This window comes from Gadus macrocephalus, chromosome 3, assembly GCF_031168955.1.
Source record: "Gadus macrocephalus chromosome 3, ASM3116895v1".
In the NCBI taxonomy this organism is placed as follows: domain Eukaryota; kingdom Metazoa; phylum Chordata; class Actinopteri; order Gadiformes; family Gadidae; genus Gadus; species Gadus macrocephalus.
Genome location: NC_082384.1, coordinates 19,135,167 through 19,154,732, shown reverse-complemented (window position 1 = coordinate 19,154,732; position 19,566 = coordinate 19,135,167). Strand labels below are relative to the sequence as shown.

Genomic DNA, 19,566 nt, shown 5'->3' with positions numbered 1-19,566 from the left:
ACAGCCACTTCTAATTTTACCATTTAAAAGCACATTTTTAACGTATCAAATTCTTCAGACCCTGCTTGCACATGAGCGATAGTCCTCCCGTGTACGCAGTCAAAGATACAATTACACCCGTGCTGTTGGTAATTAGGGTTAGAATTCCAGAGATCATGCAATGAACGACACACTTCAACAACAAACAAACGAGAACTAGTGTATAGAAGATGTACTGCATCTATAGTGGGACTCCGCCGAATAGCAGCAGGGCGCGGAACAGGGAGGGAGGACCGAGCAGGGAGAGACCGTACCGTCTGGGCTGAGAGAAAACCTCTCCAACACAACGCTGCTGGCTGCTAGCGAAAGGGCAGCATGGCGGGGCTACGGGACGTCCAAAAAGGCAGCCACTGTCACAGGAAAACGTGGATTAATATACTGCTAAGAGTACTGCAGCTACTTTTACCCTGCTTACAACACGGAGGGGCTCAGTTACAAGGTATGTATGTATGTGGGGAGCTGTTTCTTCCTTTAGAAATCTTGCCTTAGCGCAGTGGACGGTAGCTAGGTTGAGTTGACAGCCACGGCGAGTCGTAATGGAAAAAATGTTTGCTAGCTTTGCCAAACATGACTTTCACTCCTGGGGTTGAAAAGCGGATATTGCGTTCCGTTTCAGTGCAGTATTTGTGTTGCCATGCATATACTTAAGGATATTATAAAACGCGTTTCATCCCATACTGTCTTGTCGGATAGCTAGCCCAAGTTAGCCCCGTTTCCAAACACTGTTGATAAACGCTTTTCAAGCTGCTTATGCGCGACTGCCAACGACACCCGAATATTTTACAAGGTCTGCAAGCACAGTACACAAGGATCACATTAAATTAACCTAAACTCCCTTATTTTCTGTAGAGTCGTTGCTATAATGTTACTACTGCTTTTTATATTGCGGTTAGCAAGTGAGCTAATGTTAAGTGCTTTGCTAATCATCAGCAAGCTAAACATTTTTTAACAGCCTTTGTCCAAAATACGTATTTGCTTTGTTGGTTATTGTATCTTATCCGGTAATATTGGTCCAGCGTGGCTCATCTAGATGGCACTAGGAGTCGTTGACATGATACAACAAAGATTCCGTTGTACTTGCCCACTGTGTTTGGGTCACCTTTCTATTCTACAATTAATGTCTACACCACGTATGTATGTGTTTTGATTCCAAGCTCTGAGACAAATGTCCACCAGCGTGGTCGAGGTCTGGCAACCAGAAGATGGAGAGCCAATGGTCCCAGTTCAGGTAACAATAATTTATTTATGCAGTTAAAAATTGCCAATTGATGTAGCGTCTGCCCCTTTCTTCACAATAACTAGACTCCATCTACACGTGCATGGGCAGTGCAGCCCCCATTGTTATGTTTTGGACCCTGCGTTGCAGTGTAATGTGCTATTTATATGCGACCCGCATGCAACTATGACTTGCACGTGTTTGGATATAAACACTATATCGTAAAAGTTAACCATTATGGTCTTGGTGGACCCAGAGGCAAATGTTGTTCACATCCAGGGCGGGAGAAAAGTTGCCATTAGCCCCCCTTTCTCCCACCATGTGGCTTGTTGTTTTCTAATCTGTACATCGTGTCCATTCTGGATATGTGCCCTGTGTAGTATACAATACAACTTCTTATTGGAAAATTTTTAAAAAGGTTACAGGACGACATGGTAATTTATTTTAGTGGTTGGTTTACTTTATTATGAAATAAAATATTTTTTTCTAAGATTTTATTTGGAATGGTTTGGTTTATCATTTTAGATTATGATAAGACCGGTTGAACCTGTCGTATCACGTAACATTTTTTATGCAAATGTACAAGTGGCAATTAATGCCATATTTTAAGGGTCAAAATTCACTCTGTTCATGACTAGCTTACACACGCACTGCTACAGTTTGCAATACATGTGTATAAATTCATGACTTTGTATGTGCAAGATGCTATATGTTTCTGAAATGCATTTTAGTTATTGCAGAAGCTTCCCCTTCCTTTGCCAGTGCCGGGTTTTTAAGGTGTATGTCATTCATGAATTGAATCTCAACGGATAAACGGATACCCTCATTTTAATATATGCCGGTAGTACAGTTAATAACAATTATTGTTTAAGCAACACTGCTGACTGTAGCATTCATTTGGTTCATATTTTAGATTCAAATCTTTGGAGACGTATAAGACATCATAATATCAACTTAATAATGGCCTATAACACAACATCAAAAAACTTAATGGAGTTTCTTTGCATCTCTGCACTCAATCCTAAATAAGACCCCTGCTGCAGCTAATGCATCTTATCAAGATGTATGTACATAGATATGGATATGGTAGTGTATGCATGAGAGGTTGTATGGGTGTAAGACTATAATTTGCTAATGAGTTTGCTGAGGGTATTCTAGGGTGCACTCACAAGAAGCATGTGAGAGTGTTTGTATGCATTTGTGTGTGAATGCAACTGTGACTGTATGTTAGTTCAAGGTTTAATTATGGTCACTCTAACATAGTGATTTTGAAGTCTGAACCTAAATCTTTCATCATCCTCATCCTCACTACACCAAATAGTTTGTCTGAAGGATTACTGCTGAAAATGAATAGTTGAGGATTCAATTGGTTTCCTTTTTTTTTAATTTGCACTGTATGGTTCATGATGCTCCCAAATGCCATGTTGGCTATCCACAAAAATCCTGTCATTCCGTTTTTAAGGCAAAAAAAAAAGGCGTGAAGCAGCAAGTGCTCTAGTCAGCTAGTTTTACTTTTGGGTTCCACATATAACACAAAACAAACAACATAGAATACATTTAAAAACACATGCAATAGACAAATACAAAATAAAATACTGGAAGGCGATAGGTACATGTCAGTTGCACGTGCTGAGGTAAATGTAGGCTGCATTATATTTATGGTATCTACCCATACCCAAGACGGTGGCTAAAGGTCTCCAGCTCACCAATTATCAATTCATCGTGACATTCCTACTCCAATGTAGACCATTTAGGACAGAATGCAGAGTCTGTTTTTCCTTGTCACACAGTTGGCATGGAGATCATGTGCCAATGTTTACCTGTTGAAATGAACTATTGAAAAGGCAAATTTGGTCAGACTGGAATGACAGAGACATTAGGCCTTATCATTCTGCTTTATTAATAGTAATTGGAGAATCTAATTAGTTTAGATTGTATGTACAATTTAGGTTAAATGCATATGTAAGCACTACCACTCAATATCTGCCCCTCTCCAATAAGATATTATTTGTGGTTCTTTATATACAGTTAGAGTACACAAATGGGCTAAAAGTTAACCCATGGGTGTTTTATCATAACTGTCCACCTCAGCCGGAAAAGGCTATGATAGTTCCTATGGAAACTTACATTCCACATCCTGAAAGACACTTGGGAGGTAGGCTATAGTTCCTGTTTATCTCTTGTTTCATACACATAGGTCACATCCAGTAACTAACTATTCAGCCAGTAAGTAACTATTCAGCCCCTTGCCATACCAAAAACATTGACGAAAAAGAACCTTAAACATTAACTAGATTCGAAAAATTGTGATACAAAATAATTAGTTAACTTATGATATTATTTCATAAAATTATACTTTTAACATTCACTATTGCTTATTGTTTCTGACTTGAGATGAAGCTTGAGATGACCATATTAACAATCAAAATCAAAAAAGTTTACAATGAGCAATAACTTAATGTTAGGAAATTGTGTAGTTGCTCACACTTTTATTGGTGGTTGCGTTATTATATACAGTATACTTCTACTTCATTTCAACCAAGTCATTTCCTCCTTTTGATGAGGCGGGTCAGAGTAAAAAGAAAAAAACTGAACTCATACTTTACGCTTTTTGGTTTGTCTGAGACTAATTTAATTAGCAACGTTTTTATCAATATAATGTTCCTGGGTTTGGTTCTTGCAGAAAATAATGAGGACCAATAAATGGATCAAATCGTGAAAAGGCTAGTGGAAGTTCTCTTGCAGAGAGACACTAGTAGTAACCGCTCAATGTAATCATGAATATAAATATGAATAGTAATCCTATTGACATTGTTATGTAACCCTTTTTGAACTTGTTGTGTAACTCTGTTTATATTTGTAGGTGGAGGAAGAACGAAGAAAAGATAGTCTTCCACTCAAAGAAAGGTAGGTTGTTTTGTTAAAACAATTGAAAACAGCAATGTCCCAATTTCCTTCAATGTACCATTTCACATTCATGACGTAATCCCCTTTTGTACATTTTTCAGATTTAGTGGAAGTTCCAACTTAAACTGTATGATATAGCTGACGTTTTAGCCAAAGATGCTGTTTCAGCTCTGTCACTTACTTCGATTGCCACTGCCGGCTGATGGAGAACTTGCCTGCCCAAGTAGTTATTTGCCCCAAAAAAACCTATTCTAAATAATCCTGTTGCACCACGTTAACGTAACCTTGTTTTCACAATTCCTCTGGAACCACTGAAATTCTCTCAATATTCAGTGTCTACTGCTTGTCTAACCTACCTATTGTTACGAAGCGGTTGCATCTCTTAACCTTACTGAATTAAATGAGATTGATCTAACATGGTAAAAACACGAAACAGGGGTGGTTAAATTATGCAAAAATAATAATAAGAAAGAAGATAATCCCTTTAAACTGTTCCCTTAACCTCTTGCATGGCGACATCATTCATTGGCAGCAGACTTAAAAAAAAAAAAAAAAAAAAAAGACGTGAGGATAAATGTAAAGGAGCTGAGCTTCTAGAGATGTGACCTCTCGTGCCGGGGTTAAGGGATGAGAAATCAGTATGTTGATTCGTTTTAATTAGTTAAGCTTTGTTTCTTCAGTTTATGTTCTGGCCACACTGTCTGTTAAGTGGTGTTCCCTAGTTCCCCTTTGTTTACCAGTTCCCTGGCGTGCACCAGTCACAAGGACCTCCTTAACTATACCAGAAAAACTCTAGTATGTCAACATCTCCCTCGCATGATCTATGGACGGTTACGATGCGGAGAGGGGGTGAAACTGTTCAAAGGCTGTGTGAAACTGTATTCGGGCTCCGTCTGCTAAAGATGAGACTAGTGCGCACTCATTAAAATAGTTAAATTGTCTATAACTATTGTGTGCTCTTTAGCATTTAGAAGTCTCCTCTGTCCTAGACGCAAACTCATAAAGAAATTGCCACAACAGTTATCAGCAACTTGATCCGCCTATCAACGCTTAAAAAAAACTGAACTGCAGTATTGTTGCCAAATAGTTGGTGACACGGCATGATCACATGTCAACTATACTAAATGTGATGCCTGATCTATTTTATTTACCATACTTACTATCACTACCGTCACCATTATCTGCACTCACTCAACATTCACTAGGGTTCGGCTTGGGAAATAATGGATCGATTTGGTAATGTGTGTGTATATATATATATATATATATATATATATATATATATATATATATATATATATATATATATATATATATATATATATATATATATATATATATATATATGAGTTTGACAGCATCAGGCTGGACTTGTTGGTTGTCTTTTCATTATAGAGTGTCTGCCTTAAGATATGACCTATGCAGTTTTCTACCGCTAACCTCTCCTTTGCGTCTGTTGAGGTCACTCATTGCTAACATGGACTTTATTTGAATGAGGGCCAGGGGATCAAATGGCGCCAAACATAACGTGTTATTTCTGTACTGTGGCCGTAGACAGAACCACTGACATGAGCTTAGTAGCATGCTTGTTGAGTTTGTTTTTTTCCTCTGTTTAAAACCACTTTGCTTGTACCACTGCAAACTTAAGGTAAATATATCACTGCAAGGGGTAAAAACGTTGAGCTTGGCGTTTGATGTGTCAGATGTGTTAAAAGATGAATTTGTATATAATATACTTTCCTTGTTTCCTTATTTTGAGCTCAGTAAAGGGCCATATATCAAAAGATCATTAACAGCCACTATCACTTTGTTTCACCATTTCAGATTCGCTTGTGCGTGCGTGCGTGCGTGCGTGCGTGCGTGCGTGCGTGCGTGCGTGCGTGCGTGTGTGTGTGTGGTTGAACACTATGAAAAACAAATTACTAAGTGTTTGGACCGAGAGAGAAGGGGGGAGAGAATGGGATCTGCCCATGATTATGAATAGCAACAACTTTGCACCTTTATGGTTTAAAGCTAGAACCGATGCTGAGTAACAGTGATGTTTGATCTAAAATGGACCACACAGTAGCATTCAACTATCAGTGGTAGCTCTCGGACACAGACACCACCTTAATCCCTTCGTTGGAATGACGAAAAGAACGGGACTTCAGTTCGGAGCGGAGTAGAACTTGCCCAAATTGGATGGGCGGAGACTTCCTAATTATCTCTGAAATTATTTTCGTAACTGTGATAGAAAGGCGTAGACTGCAATGTTCGAGATCATAGAAGACATACTCACACATTTAAACCTAATGCTTTTGACCTAACTATTTTGGGTTCACAGCATTGACAAATGTGTCAATACTGTAGTTTTATGGAGATACTGCTACTATTTGATTAGATAGTTGGGTCATCTTGATTACATACTGTGATCTGCAGTTATTCCCATACAACTGACACAAGATAGCTGATGAACACAGCAAGGTGTTGCCAAATCCAACAGTGTGTGTATTCAACATATATTTAAATCAATCTATCGAAGAAAATAATTAAAGGGAGTCCCTTAGTGAAATGAATAGACTGAAGTGTGTTTAAAGTATTGGGCACTTGCTAGTGTAACGGAGATATGTGCGACATGTGTTTCTAGTTCATCAGAGAGAGGCTGGGGGAACTGAAGAGGCATGACACTGCGTCAAAACTTAATCTTGTCATTTGTGTCCACATAAACAGGCTTGTAACGCAGAGCTGGGCGAAAAGGTCAGGGGATAGGTGCACTGTTTCTACACCTCGCTCTGTTTCCACATCCACTTTCATGATCAGCATCACAATCTCGCTCTTCCTGTCTGTGCTCACAACGCAGCACAGGGTCTCCTACTGCCGGTTTAAGCGGGGATAAAGTAACACTTGTTGTTCTCATGTGCAAGGTGGTAGTTGATCTTGTGGTTTAGTCAAACCATTCTGGAGCCTTTTCAACTAAATTTTTTTTTAACACTTTGCACCGTATCTAGGGCTCTGTCTGTATTCGGACACACTGTAAGATGAAGAAACCAAGTGGAAGTTAAAAGGGCAGGTGTCGTACACATAATGAGCTGATTTTCAATGTTTGTTACATTTGCTTCCATTTTACCACTACGGATGAATGCTAAAAGAAATCGTTAGCCCAGATGCGTCCTTTGTTGCTTTACCTCAAGCAGAAAAAACTGAAGGTGAAGCACTATTTGGTCAATCTTTTAAGGGGTCTTTGGTGCCAACAAAGGTTTTTCTGGATATATACACAGTCCCATTCATTCTTGCTTGATATCCAGCATGGACAAGTCGACAGACATTTTTACTCTGTGACTGTTCAGGATATGACACCTGTGGATTGTATGTTGAAACTTCATTCCATCATTGTGGTCGTCACAATAGCGCTATTTGGAACCGAGGTCAGATAGCGATTCCTTCTTTCATAACAGAATTTGTATTTCACTCTATTATGCAATACCATACTTTTCATACATGGATATTTGGAATTGCCCCTATCGACAGGGTGATGTCATTTTTTATGCATCTGTGCATATTCATTTAGTTTTTTGAAAATGTGAGGCAATCACTGAGGACCACAATGCACTGAGTTATTATTTCTCCATGCCTTGCACCCAGCCACCACAGAGGACATTTTTATGATAGCCGTTGGCTACAATATATAGCTATTACACATCCTCCATGTCAAATAAATACAAAATAAAACATACTATGTGCATTAAAAAATTGATTTACAAACAAGCCCACCATGCATTTTTTTGGGCTTTAGGCAGACTTTGCAATACAGATATTGATCTCATTCAGATTGCTACATGGACATATTGATCAATATTGTGCAGTTTTATCAAAATGCAGACTTTGGCAGTCCAAGCAAAACTCATCTCCTTGCTGTGAACCGCTGGTGTCATCTATATCAGCAGAAGTTTCTGGTTGGTTGGATGCTTTGGGGCTCAACCTTGTTGGGTGAGGTCAGAGTCTGCACGCAGACCCATAACATACTGAGTTGTGGTTGTCCGTGCAATACAGTACTTCCTGTTCTGTGTTGCACTAATTGAACATACTTGGTGTCTCACAATGAGACCTCAGTGTACACTGTTTGCCCAGGTACCTAATAAACTGGCAGATGTATAGAGAAACAAAGAGATTGTTTGTGTAATACCTGTTATATTCTACATTATATCATAACAATGGCCATTATTTGTATGTAATAACATTGTTTTTAAGATCCCCCTCCTCCCTAGCCTGGCTCCGCCCGCCTAAGTACCGTACTTCCGCTCAATTTGAATTTCCCTTCAGTACTAGGTCTGGACCTGCTGTATGTAATTTGGTTTTCTGGCGCCGCCACAGCGGTGCCCAATCAGCGAACAGAGGGTGTGTCTGAGAACAATGACGATAAAGTCGTGCGCCAGTATGAGTTGTTGTTGTAGGTCGGTAGTTGATTTACAATGTGCAATTTTTCCCTGATAAATTAAATTAGACGAACAAAACCTGCAGCTGTCGTTGACGGACATTTTCGTGCAGACGCGCAAGGTGTTTGGTTTGTGTACAACCTGCGCGTGATTCCCGGCGCATGACATACGTCACAACCAAACGTTAGCGATTGGTTATGGAAGATCCAGAGTGGCACTGGGCAGATCCAATCATTTTAAACTTCAACAGACACCCGCCTTCATGTGAGTTAACGTTTGTCAATTGATTAGGTCCAAACTCTCTGTACAAATGAAGTGAAGTACGAGAGTCTGGTAGAACCAGGCTACCTCCTCCCATCTAAACTTAAACATTTGGAGTATTGCATCATCGTATGGATGCAATTTGGTTATTGCAGAAGAGTTTATTTCTATCCTCTGCAAGTCACATTCATCATTGTTATGCAAGTCCTGTCATGTTGTGTAAGTTATCTTCTCTACAGAGTTGCTCTACAAGATGGTTAACTAGCAGTGGCAGATTATTCATCGTTTGAGGTGATCTTATGCTATTCCTTTGTAATATTAAGAGTATTTTCTTAAGTGTATTTATGTCTACATAAAAGCACTAAAATAGTAATTGTTGTTTTGGGCCGACACTTAAAACATTACCGGTTTCTTAATCTGCCTAGATTAATGTGTACGGGACGGGTCCACTTTATATCTTGCTTTCCCTTAGGTTCTGGGCAGCCTTGCTGTTATTATAATGTCTGTACCCAAACGTAATACCAGGTGCAGTTCCCTCAATGCCTGGCAAACCACCTGCAACATATCGCTACCGACTGTTGCCTGTTAGCTTGTCATCCTGACCAGAATAAAACCCCAGAATGCGATAGACAAATTTACGAGCTGTCAGCTGTTGTAGGGTATGAACGACAAGCGGACTATGAAGCTTGCCATGAGGCCTAACTCTAGGCATATCCTTGTGAAATGTTTCATAATGGCCTAGAAAAGCTTTTTTGGGGGATGGGGTCTTTTGTTTTGGTGTGTGTGTGTGTGTGTGTGTGTGTGTGTGTGTGTGTGTGTGTGTGTGTGTGTGTGTGTGTGTGTGTGTGTGTGTGTGTGTGTGTGTGTGTGTGTGTGTGTGTGTGTGTGTGTGTGTGTGTGTGTGTGTGTGTGTGGCACGCGTGTGTGTGTGGCACGCGTGTGTGTGTGTGCGCAATGGCACGCGTGTGTGCGCGCAATGGCACGCGTGTGTGTTCTTTCAGAAACGTAGTTGGTTGTTTCTAGGAGTGGTGGGGAAAAATCTGTTTCTATAAGACCCCGTGTTTCTTACCTTCTATTATGTTTGCCTTTGTATTATTGAGATCAGCTGATTTAACTTTTTCAAATATAACTACATAATCAAATACCCACTTTAATCGGCTAAAGCCTTTCCAAGCGTACAGCGAACCGGAGTAGGTGTTGATTTTGAAACGAGAAACGATTTTGACCCCAAGAATCGAGATTGGCTTCCATATCCTATAGAATATCATGACCTGAAAGCCTTTCAGGTGATGTCAATTATTTTTTGCTGTGCTATTTGAGGTTTTTTAACGGTCAAGTGCCCATTGAACGTGGCTCTCTTGTTTCACTGTAATAATGTGGACGATTGTCCACCTTATTGTCCGAACATACTAATGTATCCATGGTTTAAGTTTATCATCCTATTTCATGTTGTTTGCTTTATATTGTAACAGGGTTAAGCCAATGTCTCATCAATTCTCTGTTTCCCCAGCAGCTCTTCATCAAATGCATGGGAGAATGGGAGGCCCCTGCATTTTCTTCCGCCAGCTATGGAGTTTAGGACCCAGTAAGTGGCTTTCACTCTGCTACCTCAAGGGGTAACGGGTCAAATAAACAGAAGAAGGGATGTAAAGACATTTTTCAAACATGTATAGGAAATTCTGGTTTATTAATTTGACGCGTCGACACAACGATTTCGTCACCCTCGCGTGGACGTGGAAATCTTGGTCTTAAAATAACTTAAAATAAATAATAGATATGCACTCAGTCTTTACATAACCTGGGTTCTGGAGAAGATCACCGGAAGACTACAGAGGCATCGTTATAGCAAACAAATGTCAAGGGGATGGATCCCACAGACCGGGGAAGCCTGTTTCATCAGGCAGCGCATGGCCATAACAACACATGTAGACCCCTGACGGCCTTATATGGCATTGAGCTTTCTTTCCCAACAGCCACTGTCTTAATGAGGTAGTGTGACCTCACTGAAAAAAAAATATGTTGGGGGGCGGGGCTTCATTTCTGCAGGCTTCCAAAACAACAGGAATAGCAGATTGTTTGTCGGGCTTGGGCAGAAGTCCCCTGGTTCCCCCATTAGAAGCCAAAATATACAGGGTGCACACACTCTATGGGAACAGAAGGATTCAGGGACTTTTTTGTCTGGAAAAGTTATGTGAAAAATGCAGAAAGCACTCGGATGTGAAAAAAAACTAGTTTGGGGAATCGTACATCTATTAATAGTTTTCATTTGGAAACGCCAAAGTTAACCTTTTCTCATCCGAATGGCCAATGTTCTTATGTTTTATTTTGATATCACTCCTTGCATACAGAAGTGCTTTGTAGTTATGAAGAACAAACTTTGCTTAAAATATACGTATTCCCCCATCCTGGCAACAAAGTAAAATAAATATGTCTCCTATATCCAATTACAAGCGTCCCTGCGTTGCTCTACTGCAGAGGAAGAGACTGATACGGTGCATTGTTGCCTCTTGCCAATTGCTCCATTTGTCATATTGTCGGCTTACCACAGCAGCTGCCCTAACCATTGGTCTCATCCAGCCCCTGGGTCTCTAACAGTAGGATGTTTTAGTGTGTGACATGGAGTGTGTATGGAAGGGGAAGGGCAAGGGCAGGCAGAAAATCCTTCAATGATTGGCGTTGACTTTTTTAATTTCAATGGTTGATATTTGTGTGAGGGTTTGGTTTGACCAAGTGGGAATGGCTGAGGTATAGGGGTAGGGCTGTGTGTTTCCAAACAGTCCTGAAAGCGATGACTCATGCTTTGTAATTATGTTTTTAAGAGACGTTTCCGTACCATTTATATCGGAAGTGGGTTACAACACTTTCACTCCAAATGATGGCTCTGTACGCCAATTTAAATTGGCAAATTAACTAGTGAAAATAAACGTGCATGGGAGGGAAACCCTATAATTTAGGTGATTTAGATGAAATAATCCACAATCAAGTTAACAGTATATATAAAACAAGATGCATAATTAAAATGTAAATGTTATATTTGTATCATTTCTTCTGAATTCAGATGACCATTAACCTATTAGAGGACATTTTTCAACTGAGAATATTTGTTCAGGAGATCAGTCCAAACTATGCCATTGTCCTCAAAACTAGGGTCAGTATGTGCACTGCTGCTTACTCCCAGACTGGAGTGAACAGTGTTGAGGTAAATGCTACACTCTTGGGCGGCGATGAAAGATGTCACCATCACCATTCATTTTCATCAGCGTCAGACCACCAGCTAGCGCCTTGTTTCTCAGGACCCAGCAGGTTTGTCCAACAGAACAGGGCTCCACTAGGGTTGCCGCGGTATACGGTATTACCGGTGTTACCGGTGTTGAGGCCAACACCGATTACTCTGTGTTGCACACCGGCAACACAGAGTTTTTTTTTGTTTTTGTTTTTCGTAATAAAAAACAAATTCAGTAAAAATGAATAATATAATTATAATTAAGAAAATTAAAATGTGTAGAATAGGCCACAGTTCTGCTGAAGAGTGCGGAAGAGAATTGTCACGCCGAGAATTGACGTGCTTCCTTACAAGACCGGTAAACAAACCCCGACAAGCCCAATCCCTACGTGAGCTCCCCGCGCTACGGCCATCCGGAGGCGCACAGAGCTTTTGGCCGTGATATTATGATATATAAAATAATATTATACTATTATATATAGAACGTTATAAGACGCCGAGAATTGGCGCGCTGCCATCCGCTGTCACCGAGTGTGAGAGGAGAGTTGACGGAGAAGATGGCGGTTGACCTATAGTTTCAAAGTTAATACCGTTTATACCGGTAATACCGGTGTTGACACAAGCGTATTAATCCTTGTGAAAATGTCCACACCGCGGCAACCCTAGGCTCCACCATCGGTCATGTTCTTTCGGATTAGGACAATGACTTCATTATAAGTCATTTGTCCCAGTGCATCACTTTATTATCCTCAATAAAAACTACATGGAAAAAAAAGTCCAGCAGGATGAGTTATACGAATCTGATGCCGTTCTCCCATCCGTAGTCCTGTCCAATGACGCGATGGCCAGCTCAGCACATACACCACGTATCACATCGATTCTTGATGGAACCTATATGAAAAAAGTCAAACCGAAGAAATATGTTTTTCATTCGCCCTTTTCTTTTTTCTTCTTCCTCTCCATAGGCCGCTGGGGCTTCCAAGAGCTGAAACCATATATATACACAACCCCAGCCAGGAATTCCCTGTCACACTGCTGTCTGTGTTTACTTCCAGCAGGCATTTTCACATGCCTTCCTTCCACAAAAGGGTAAATGTGTGTGTGTGTGTGTGTGTGTGTGTGTGTGTGTGTGTGTGTGTGTGCTTGCGTGCATGTATATCCGCTCCCTCTCACGACATGGCTGGTGTTGGTTTCTAATGTATAAGCTATACGGGCGTGTGGCGTCTGTCCCCAATCCGGGCTCATCTCTCCTCCTTCTCCTCATTCCTAGGTGATCCCACCCAGGGGGAAGGCGTCTTTTAAACTCATCTTCCTCCCGTTAGAGGAGGGCAACATTGAAAACACATTATTTATAAACACATCAGCCCACGGGGTGCTGTCATATCAGGTCAGTGGTGAACACACACACGCTCTGCTCCTTGTGCCCTTCCTGCTGGGGGCAGGGAGGGTTGAATATTGTGGCATTGTCCTTTTGAGTTGAGCTACACACAATGTGCTTTTGAGAAGATTCTGCCAAACAAGAGATGGGACATCATTTAAGCCTCAGTTTTTTTAGGGTCTCAGTCTTGCTCTTTTGTTTTCATTAATGGCAACATAAAAAATGACGGGAAGCACTCAGAATTGTTATAGATAAAAAACAACTGCTCCGATACATGGTGGTCCCCTTGTCATAAAAGCCCCTACATTTATAGCCATAATCACCAAGGTTAATAATGACACCCCTTTTCCGAGGGAGAAGAACTATTAGTGCAATTCTGCTTTGACTTTAAATGGCTAAGCTTTAAAAAGGTAATTTGTCATTTCCCTCCGACTAAATAAGGCTCAGAGTTAAACATGGAGCTTGACTTGGCAGCAGTGCTGTTGAATTACATTCCCATGCAAAAAATCCATTCTTGGTTAAATGTTTCCTTTTAGCTTAATTAACCGGATGCACACAATTTTTCATAGTTTTTTTCAATACAATAATCTCGGGCTGGATTTAACATGGCTTGTTGGCTGAAGTAACGGGTAACTTGGTTAGGGCTCATGGCCTCATGGTTTAACACTGTCTAGTTCTGCTGGTTTTTCCTACAGGCAAGTTTAGCCCATCGTACACTTCATCATTTAGGCTTGCCGTATGTTTTGTGAGGCGTGTTCCGCTCTAGGCTACAAAACGTGAATTCTAGTCTTGCGATACCAGACCTCATTGAAGCCAATTTGAAAAAAAAAGGTGTGCTAGTGTGGCCGAGTTTAAGCATGGTTTTGCTGCGTCAGGTAAAGACAATGTTATATAAAGCCTCTTGAGGAATCATTCCTGTGCCCCCTCATAACTTAAATGTGATGTTTAGATTGCTAATTATAACACCTTAACAAGCCGGTGCAGCATTGTTTGCTTTTCACGGTAAAATACGGGCGCCTGCAGCTTGGATGACCCAAACCACTCCGTCGAAGCCTAATTTGCCTATATTTGACATGCAGTTCAACCTAAAAGTGGCTTGAGATGTCAGTGTTTATCTATGTAATCAGTTTTTGAAGTATGTGCTGTAGTTAATTTGTAGTTCTATTTTGAGTAGAAAGTGGGTGCACCACAGAAGAGCGTTTCTCATGGATAATGCTCGACCACCAACTTGCAAACGCATGCATGTATGATATTGTTAACTAATGTGGTGACCCCTTCACTTCACAGATACTTGGTGTGGGAGTCCACCGGGGCGCTTTAAAGTCTGTCCAAAGAAAGGACAGTCTACTAATATTTCCTCACATCCAGAGCATTAAGCTTACGCAAACTCAGGTATGTCCATCCAATGTAAAGTGTGTGTGTGTGCATATGTGTCTGTACATGCGCTTCTGCGTTATGCAGCACACCGATGAAGCAACGGGGGGTCTCATTTCATCAACAAGATAAGTAGTGCTCATTGTGCAAGCGTGGTGATGATGACGACGCCGCCAGCGCTGCGGGTCCGTTCAGAGCACTGCGTGTCAGGACGACGTGCACCGAGCGGTATCCGTTACATCCTGTCCGGGTCATCCGTCTTAAAAGTCGGCGTGCCTTAATCCGTCGACGCTTAAACACTCCGGGGCCCGTCGCAACCCCGCTGAAGCCTTTCATGTGCTTGTGATACCGTGAGAGAAACCTGAAGCGACAGTGAAACCACACGGGTAGCGCTGAACACCGGGCATGTAGTGGCGGTTTTAAACTGGTTCGAGTCGCTGGTGCGCCGTTGAGCATCACTAACAGTAGCACTACAGTGTTTAACATATAGTGCGAAACCCACAGCTTTGGCTGCACGTGTTTTACCTGCTGAAATGTCGTTTTATCGTCATGAAGTGTCTCATGCGGAACTAGCACACCAGAATGAGATGAGTGAAAAGTAAAAGCAAGTGAGAAGCCATTGCAGAGGAACTCTGTCCGCTGCAACAGGAAGTGGGCCAGCAGTTGCTAAATGTCATCCTGTCTTAAAATCAGCAAGACCTTTGTTCTTGATCAGCTGTGGCTTCTGCTGCACAGGCCAAATTTAACCCACTTCTATCTAGAGGTAGCTGTGTCTGTTGCTGTTTGATTGGGCAATAACAACAACATTAAGTTAATTCTCATTGATATTCAGTTACAATACTTTATTCTACTAATGTCTCCTGTTTATTGAGTGTACTATTATATAGAGTGAATATAATTTCTTTTACCGATATAATTATTCTTAATTTTTTTCTGTACTGTACTGGTATATTCCATCAAACTAACATGTCTGCTTAAACTGCATTTTACAGTTGCCTTTTAAAGTAATGAAATTAACCAAATATATTTCAAGATTGCACTTGTCTTTCGTTTTGTGTGATTAAGCTTGTTCAGACTACTAGAACAATCTTGAGCTATGGCCAGGGTGAGAATGACTTCGGACAGTTGAATGGAACGGGGGAATACACGTTTTAAGACGATGAGTACAGGCTTGTACGTGGTAGCGTAATTACCATTGTTTTTAGAAAGTCCCCTCTGCTACTACTTCTCCACATGTTCTGTTGACAGGGTGTCTGACCTCAGCGCTGGCTGATTGATGCTGACGTGTTTACCGTGGGCGGTAAACACGGGCGCGTGATCCCTGCGTGATTCCAGGTGGAGTTTTCCGACCGCTAATTGCTGGCTGTTTTGTTGTGGTCCCTGCAGGAAGACACTTCCAACATCACCATACTGGGGCTGCTCCTGGAGTGCAGCGTGTCCAAAAATCTGTTAAACAAACCCCAGGTACTGTGGTGACACACTGCGTCTCTGTCTCTGTCTCTCTGTCTCTGTCTCTGTCTCTGTCTCTGTGTGTGTGTGTGTGTGTGTGTGTGTGTGTGTGTGTTGTAAATCCTCCCCATCTACACACAAGCCCTGTCATTCAGGGGTCCAAACCCATGTGTCAAAAGCAAATCTCTTTTACGCTCACACACAGACAACAGCTGACAGACCACAATAGGCCTTGTGGCATATGGAAGGGCGTGTGGCAGTGACGGGGGAAAATAACAAGGCGTTTGTTTGGAAACGGCGAGAGAAGAATGCGAGCGTCTCGGGTAGGCGTGGCCGCTCTAAGCCAACCGTCCCAGGCTGCGTCTTTTTATGGCGTGCTTGGGCATGCCGAGCTTAGCCCGCCGTAAGGCTGCCTTGTGCCTGTGAGATGTATAGGAGTCTTGGTTTCACAGTTGGGGGGGGGGTTGATGTGCTATTGCAGGCCCTAAACCCCGCGGGGCATCGGGCCAGGGGAGCCGTCCTCATGGCTGTAGAGTTGTTAATCATCCACCGAGTCTTGGTTTACACCCAGATCTGCACTCCTCTGAAGGATCGGCCCGCCCAGAGTCGGCGTGTTAGTCAGCGACTGGGGTGGGGGTAGGGGTTGGGTGGTGGAGGCCTGTAGCGGCCTGTCGATCTGGGGCTCCTCCACCTTTTTGTTGTGCTGCCAAGTCTCTTGCGCTGCGCATCCTCAATTCACTTACACGCAGGGCACACTGTTTAGGGCTCTTGTTCCGTATCGTCGCCGTCTCCTCCGCCCATCTTCACCTATCGTTTTGCACCCTCCGTCCCCTCGCCCCCACCTGGCCGGCTCCGTCCCCCCCCCCCCCCCCCCGTGCCGTCTGACCCAGTGCGCCCCTCTCCCTCTCCCGGCCCAGGGGTCGTGCCTGCAGAGCGACACCAGCCTCAGTCTGCACATCAACCTGTCGGAGCGCGGGGACCGCCCGGGGGACCTGGACAAGCTCAAGCCTTACATACTGGAGCACATCCTGGTGCTGCTGAAGGCTCCGGCCCCGGGGCCCAGCTCGGCCGGTGGGTGGATTAGGATCAAATAAATATTTAAGTTTTTCTTTCTTTTTTTTGGTTACAATTTATACTACTGCACGGAAAGCCGAGCGGGAGTTTAAGACTCCCTCCCCTCCGGAGATGTGATGATACAGATAATATTTTCGTATTGCAATTTTACATCCTTTATTTTAGTTTCCCCTCAATTTCCTAGTTAGAGAAGTATTTAAAAAAAAAAAGCTTTATTTAATATGGGTCTGCAGATTTGGAGGTTTGAATGCATCAGCACGTCCAGCCAGGGATTTGCATTCAATCATTTTGCCAGTGCTGCAACCATTAAAGCAATGTTAACCATTATAATAAGTGTCTCTGTCACTGCTGACAGACTGCAATTTCAGCGGTCTGTCGCTGCTGAAAAATGTATTTTATTTAAAATGAAACATTTCGGTATTTTGCTGGTCGGCCTACCGGGGTTTGTAACCTAGTCCTGGTTTGAGCACTTATTCTCTTCTCACATGCCTATTTTGTTAATTTAACATATTCCAACTCTTTCCCATTTCAGGAGAGCCAAAAATAGGAATTTATATGTTAAACTCTGGTGGCAAGAAGCTCTACATAAAGGTCAGCCGTTGTTTTTATATATTTTAATTGCATTTATTTATTCACTGTTTTTAGCTATCATATACGTTGAAGCTTGACTGTCTCGATTCTGCCTCTCCAATATCCAGGACATGCAGGTGCTATCCAAGGTAGAGGCTGGTCTGGAATTCAACCAGCTCCTTCTAAAACCAGAAGCAAAGAACTTCACGCAGGTGGCTACGTTGGAATGCCGGGGTGAGTGTGTCCGCAGGGCCCTATTAACGCTCCTTAAGTGCATGCTCTGCGGTGAAGTGATTTCTCAACCACACGGCCTTCCCCGTTTCTTTAACCCCCCCCCCCCCCCCCCCCCCCCCCCTGCAGGCTCCTCACCAGGTCAGGGGAACAGATGCTCTCGTCATATCAGTCTGCAGGTCTTGGCCAACCTCACAGCCCACACTTTCCCTGGACTGCAGAGCCTGCGCAGGTACTGGGGCCGTGCAGTCTAGTATACTCTACCTCCGTTTTTTTTTTTTTATATGGTCAAGGTGTATGGCTGGAATAAGCATGTTGTACTGGTTAAGGGTGAACTCCTAGCCGAGAAGGTACTTGGTTCCATCCCCAGTTGTTCACAGCCTACCTTCGGCCTCCGAAAAGGTAGGCTGTGAACAACTGGGGATTGAACCCAGGTACTGGGTTCAATCCCCAGTTGTTCTCAGCCTACCTTTTCAGTTACTTTAGCTTAATGCTATTAAATGGTAACGGATGCTCCTAGGCCACTGACTGACAGGAAATAAAAGCGTGGATCTGATGTACTGATGAATTCATCTATTGTACCGGCACTGTGCTTGTTCCCTGGATCCAGAGAGTCCAGGTGGGATCTGTCAGGTCTGGTCCAGGTGAGGCAGAGCGGGAGAGCCACAGACCAGCTGGACCTGTGGTTGAGCAACCCCTTCCCCCTGCCCCTCACCATCACCAACCCCAGGCTCGCAAGGAGCTCACGGGGCGTCCTCAAGGTGCGTTGGACCGTACCCCGTATACTCATCATTGTTTCTTCTTAGCGTTGCTGTTTGATCCAGTGTAAAGGGTAGCTTAACCCCGAGTGGCTAGTCGGATCAGTCGATCACTGTTTCCGGTTTGGTCTCACTGTGTTATTCTTGTATGTGTGGTTTACTGTAGACTGTGGTTGAACGGGGGATATGCATAAAATATGAGACGTCTGCTACTTCCGAGGGAACCCAGTTCCTCTGCAAAAGAGCTGTCAAAGCTTGAGAAGAGTGCAACGGGCATTTCGACAACACCCCTGGCGCATGCGCCTGTACCTAAAGCCTTTAGAGAATGCTCAAGATGCATCATTTTGAATCCCGCTGGCTGAAGTTCTCCTGGTAAAACAGGGAACCCTCGCCCAGCATATCCAGTGAATCCATCCCTGCTCAGCGTGTGACGTGCTGGCCTCTCTGCCGCCCCCTGTCTGCCAGGTGGTGAACTTCACCAGCCCGCTGACGGTACCGCAGGGCTGCTGGCGACTGCTGTCCCTGCAGCTGCTCCACAAGGCTCTGCCTGTCCACCTGCTGTCCAGCCTGCGCCTGGACAGCAGTCTGGGCGCGCCCCTCACCATACCCCTCTACCTCCAGTCCGGTCTGGGCAAGGTAAAACCCCAGTCCGCGGTGGAGCGCCTTCTGTGAGC

At 43.0% G+C, this 19,566-nt stretch overlaps 1 protein-coding gene across 4 annotated transcripts in view; it reads left to right on the top strand.

Moving 5' to 3' along the window:
- The first annotated feature begins 203 nt into the window (after positions 1-203).
- Positions 204-19,566, top strand: part of tmem131l (transmembrane 131 like) — a 35,198-nt gene continuing 15,835 nt past the window's right edge. For 2 of the 4 annotated variants that reach the window (XM_060046326.1, XM_060046324.1), the window contains exons 1-14: positions 231-478; positions 1,194-1,267; positions 4,119-4,162; positions 10,346-10,420; positions 13,024-13,147; positions 13,329-13,445; positions 14,724-14,828; positions 16,197-16,274; positions 17,177-17,330; positions 17,866-17,924; positions 18,032-18,137; positions 18,264-18,366; positions 18,745-18,895; positions 19,358-19,528. In XM_060046326.1, the coding sequence (XP_059902309.1) occupies positions 355-478; positions 1,194-1,267; positions 4,119-4,162; positions 10,346-10,420; positions 13,024-13,147; positions 13,329-13,445; positions 14,724-14,828; positions 16,197-16,274; positions 17,177-17,330; positions 17,866-17,924; positions 18,032-18,137; positions 18,264-18,366; positions 18,745-18,895; positions 19,358-19,528 (1,485 nt within the window). In that variant the 5' untranslated portion in view covers positions 231-354. Of the gene's footprint in view, positions 479-1,193; positions 1,268-4,118; positions 4,163-10,345; positions 10,421-13,023; positions 13,148-13,328; positions 13,446-14,723; positions 14,829-16,196; positions 16,275-17,176; positions 17,331-17,865; positions 17,925-18,031; positions 18,138-18,263; positions 18,367-18,744; positions 18,896-19,357; positions 19,529-19,566 lie in introns of all 4 variants that reach the window. The other 2 variants (XM_060046325.1, XM_060046327.1) reach the window with 2 other exon arrangements.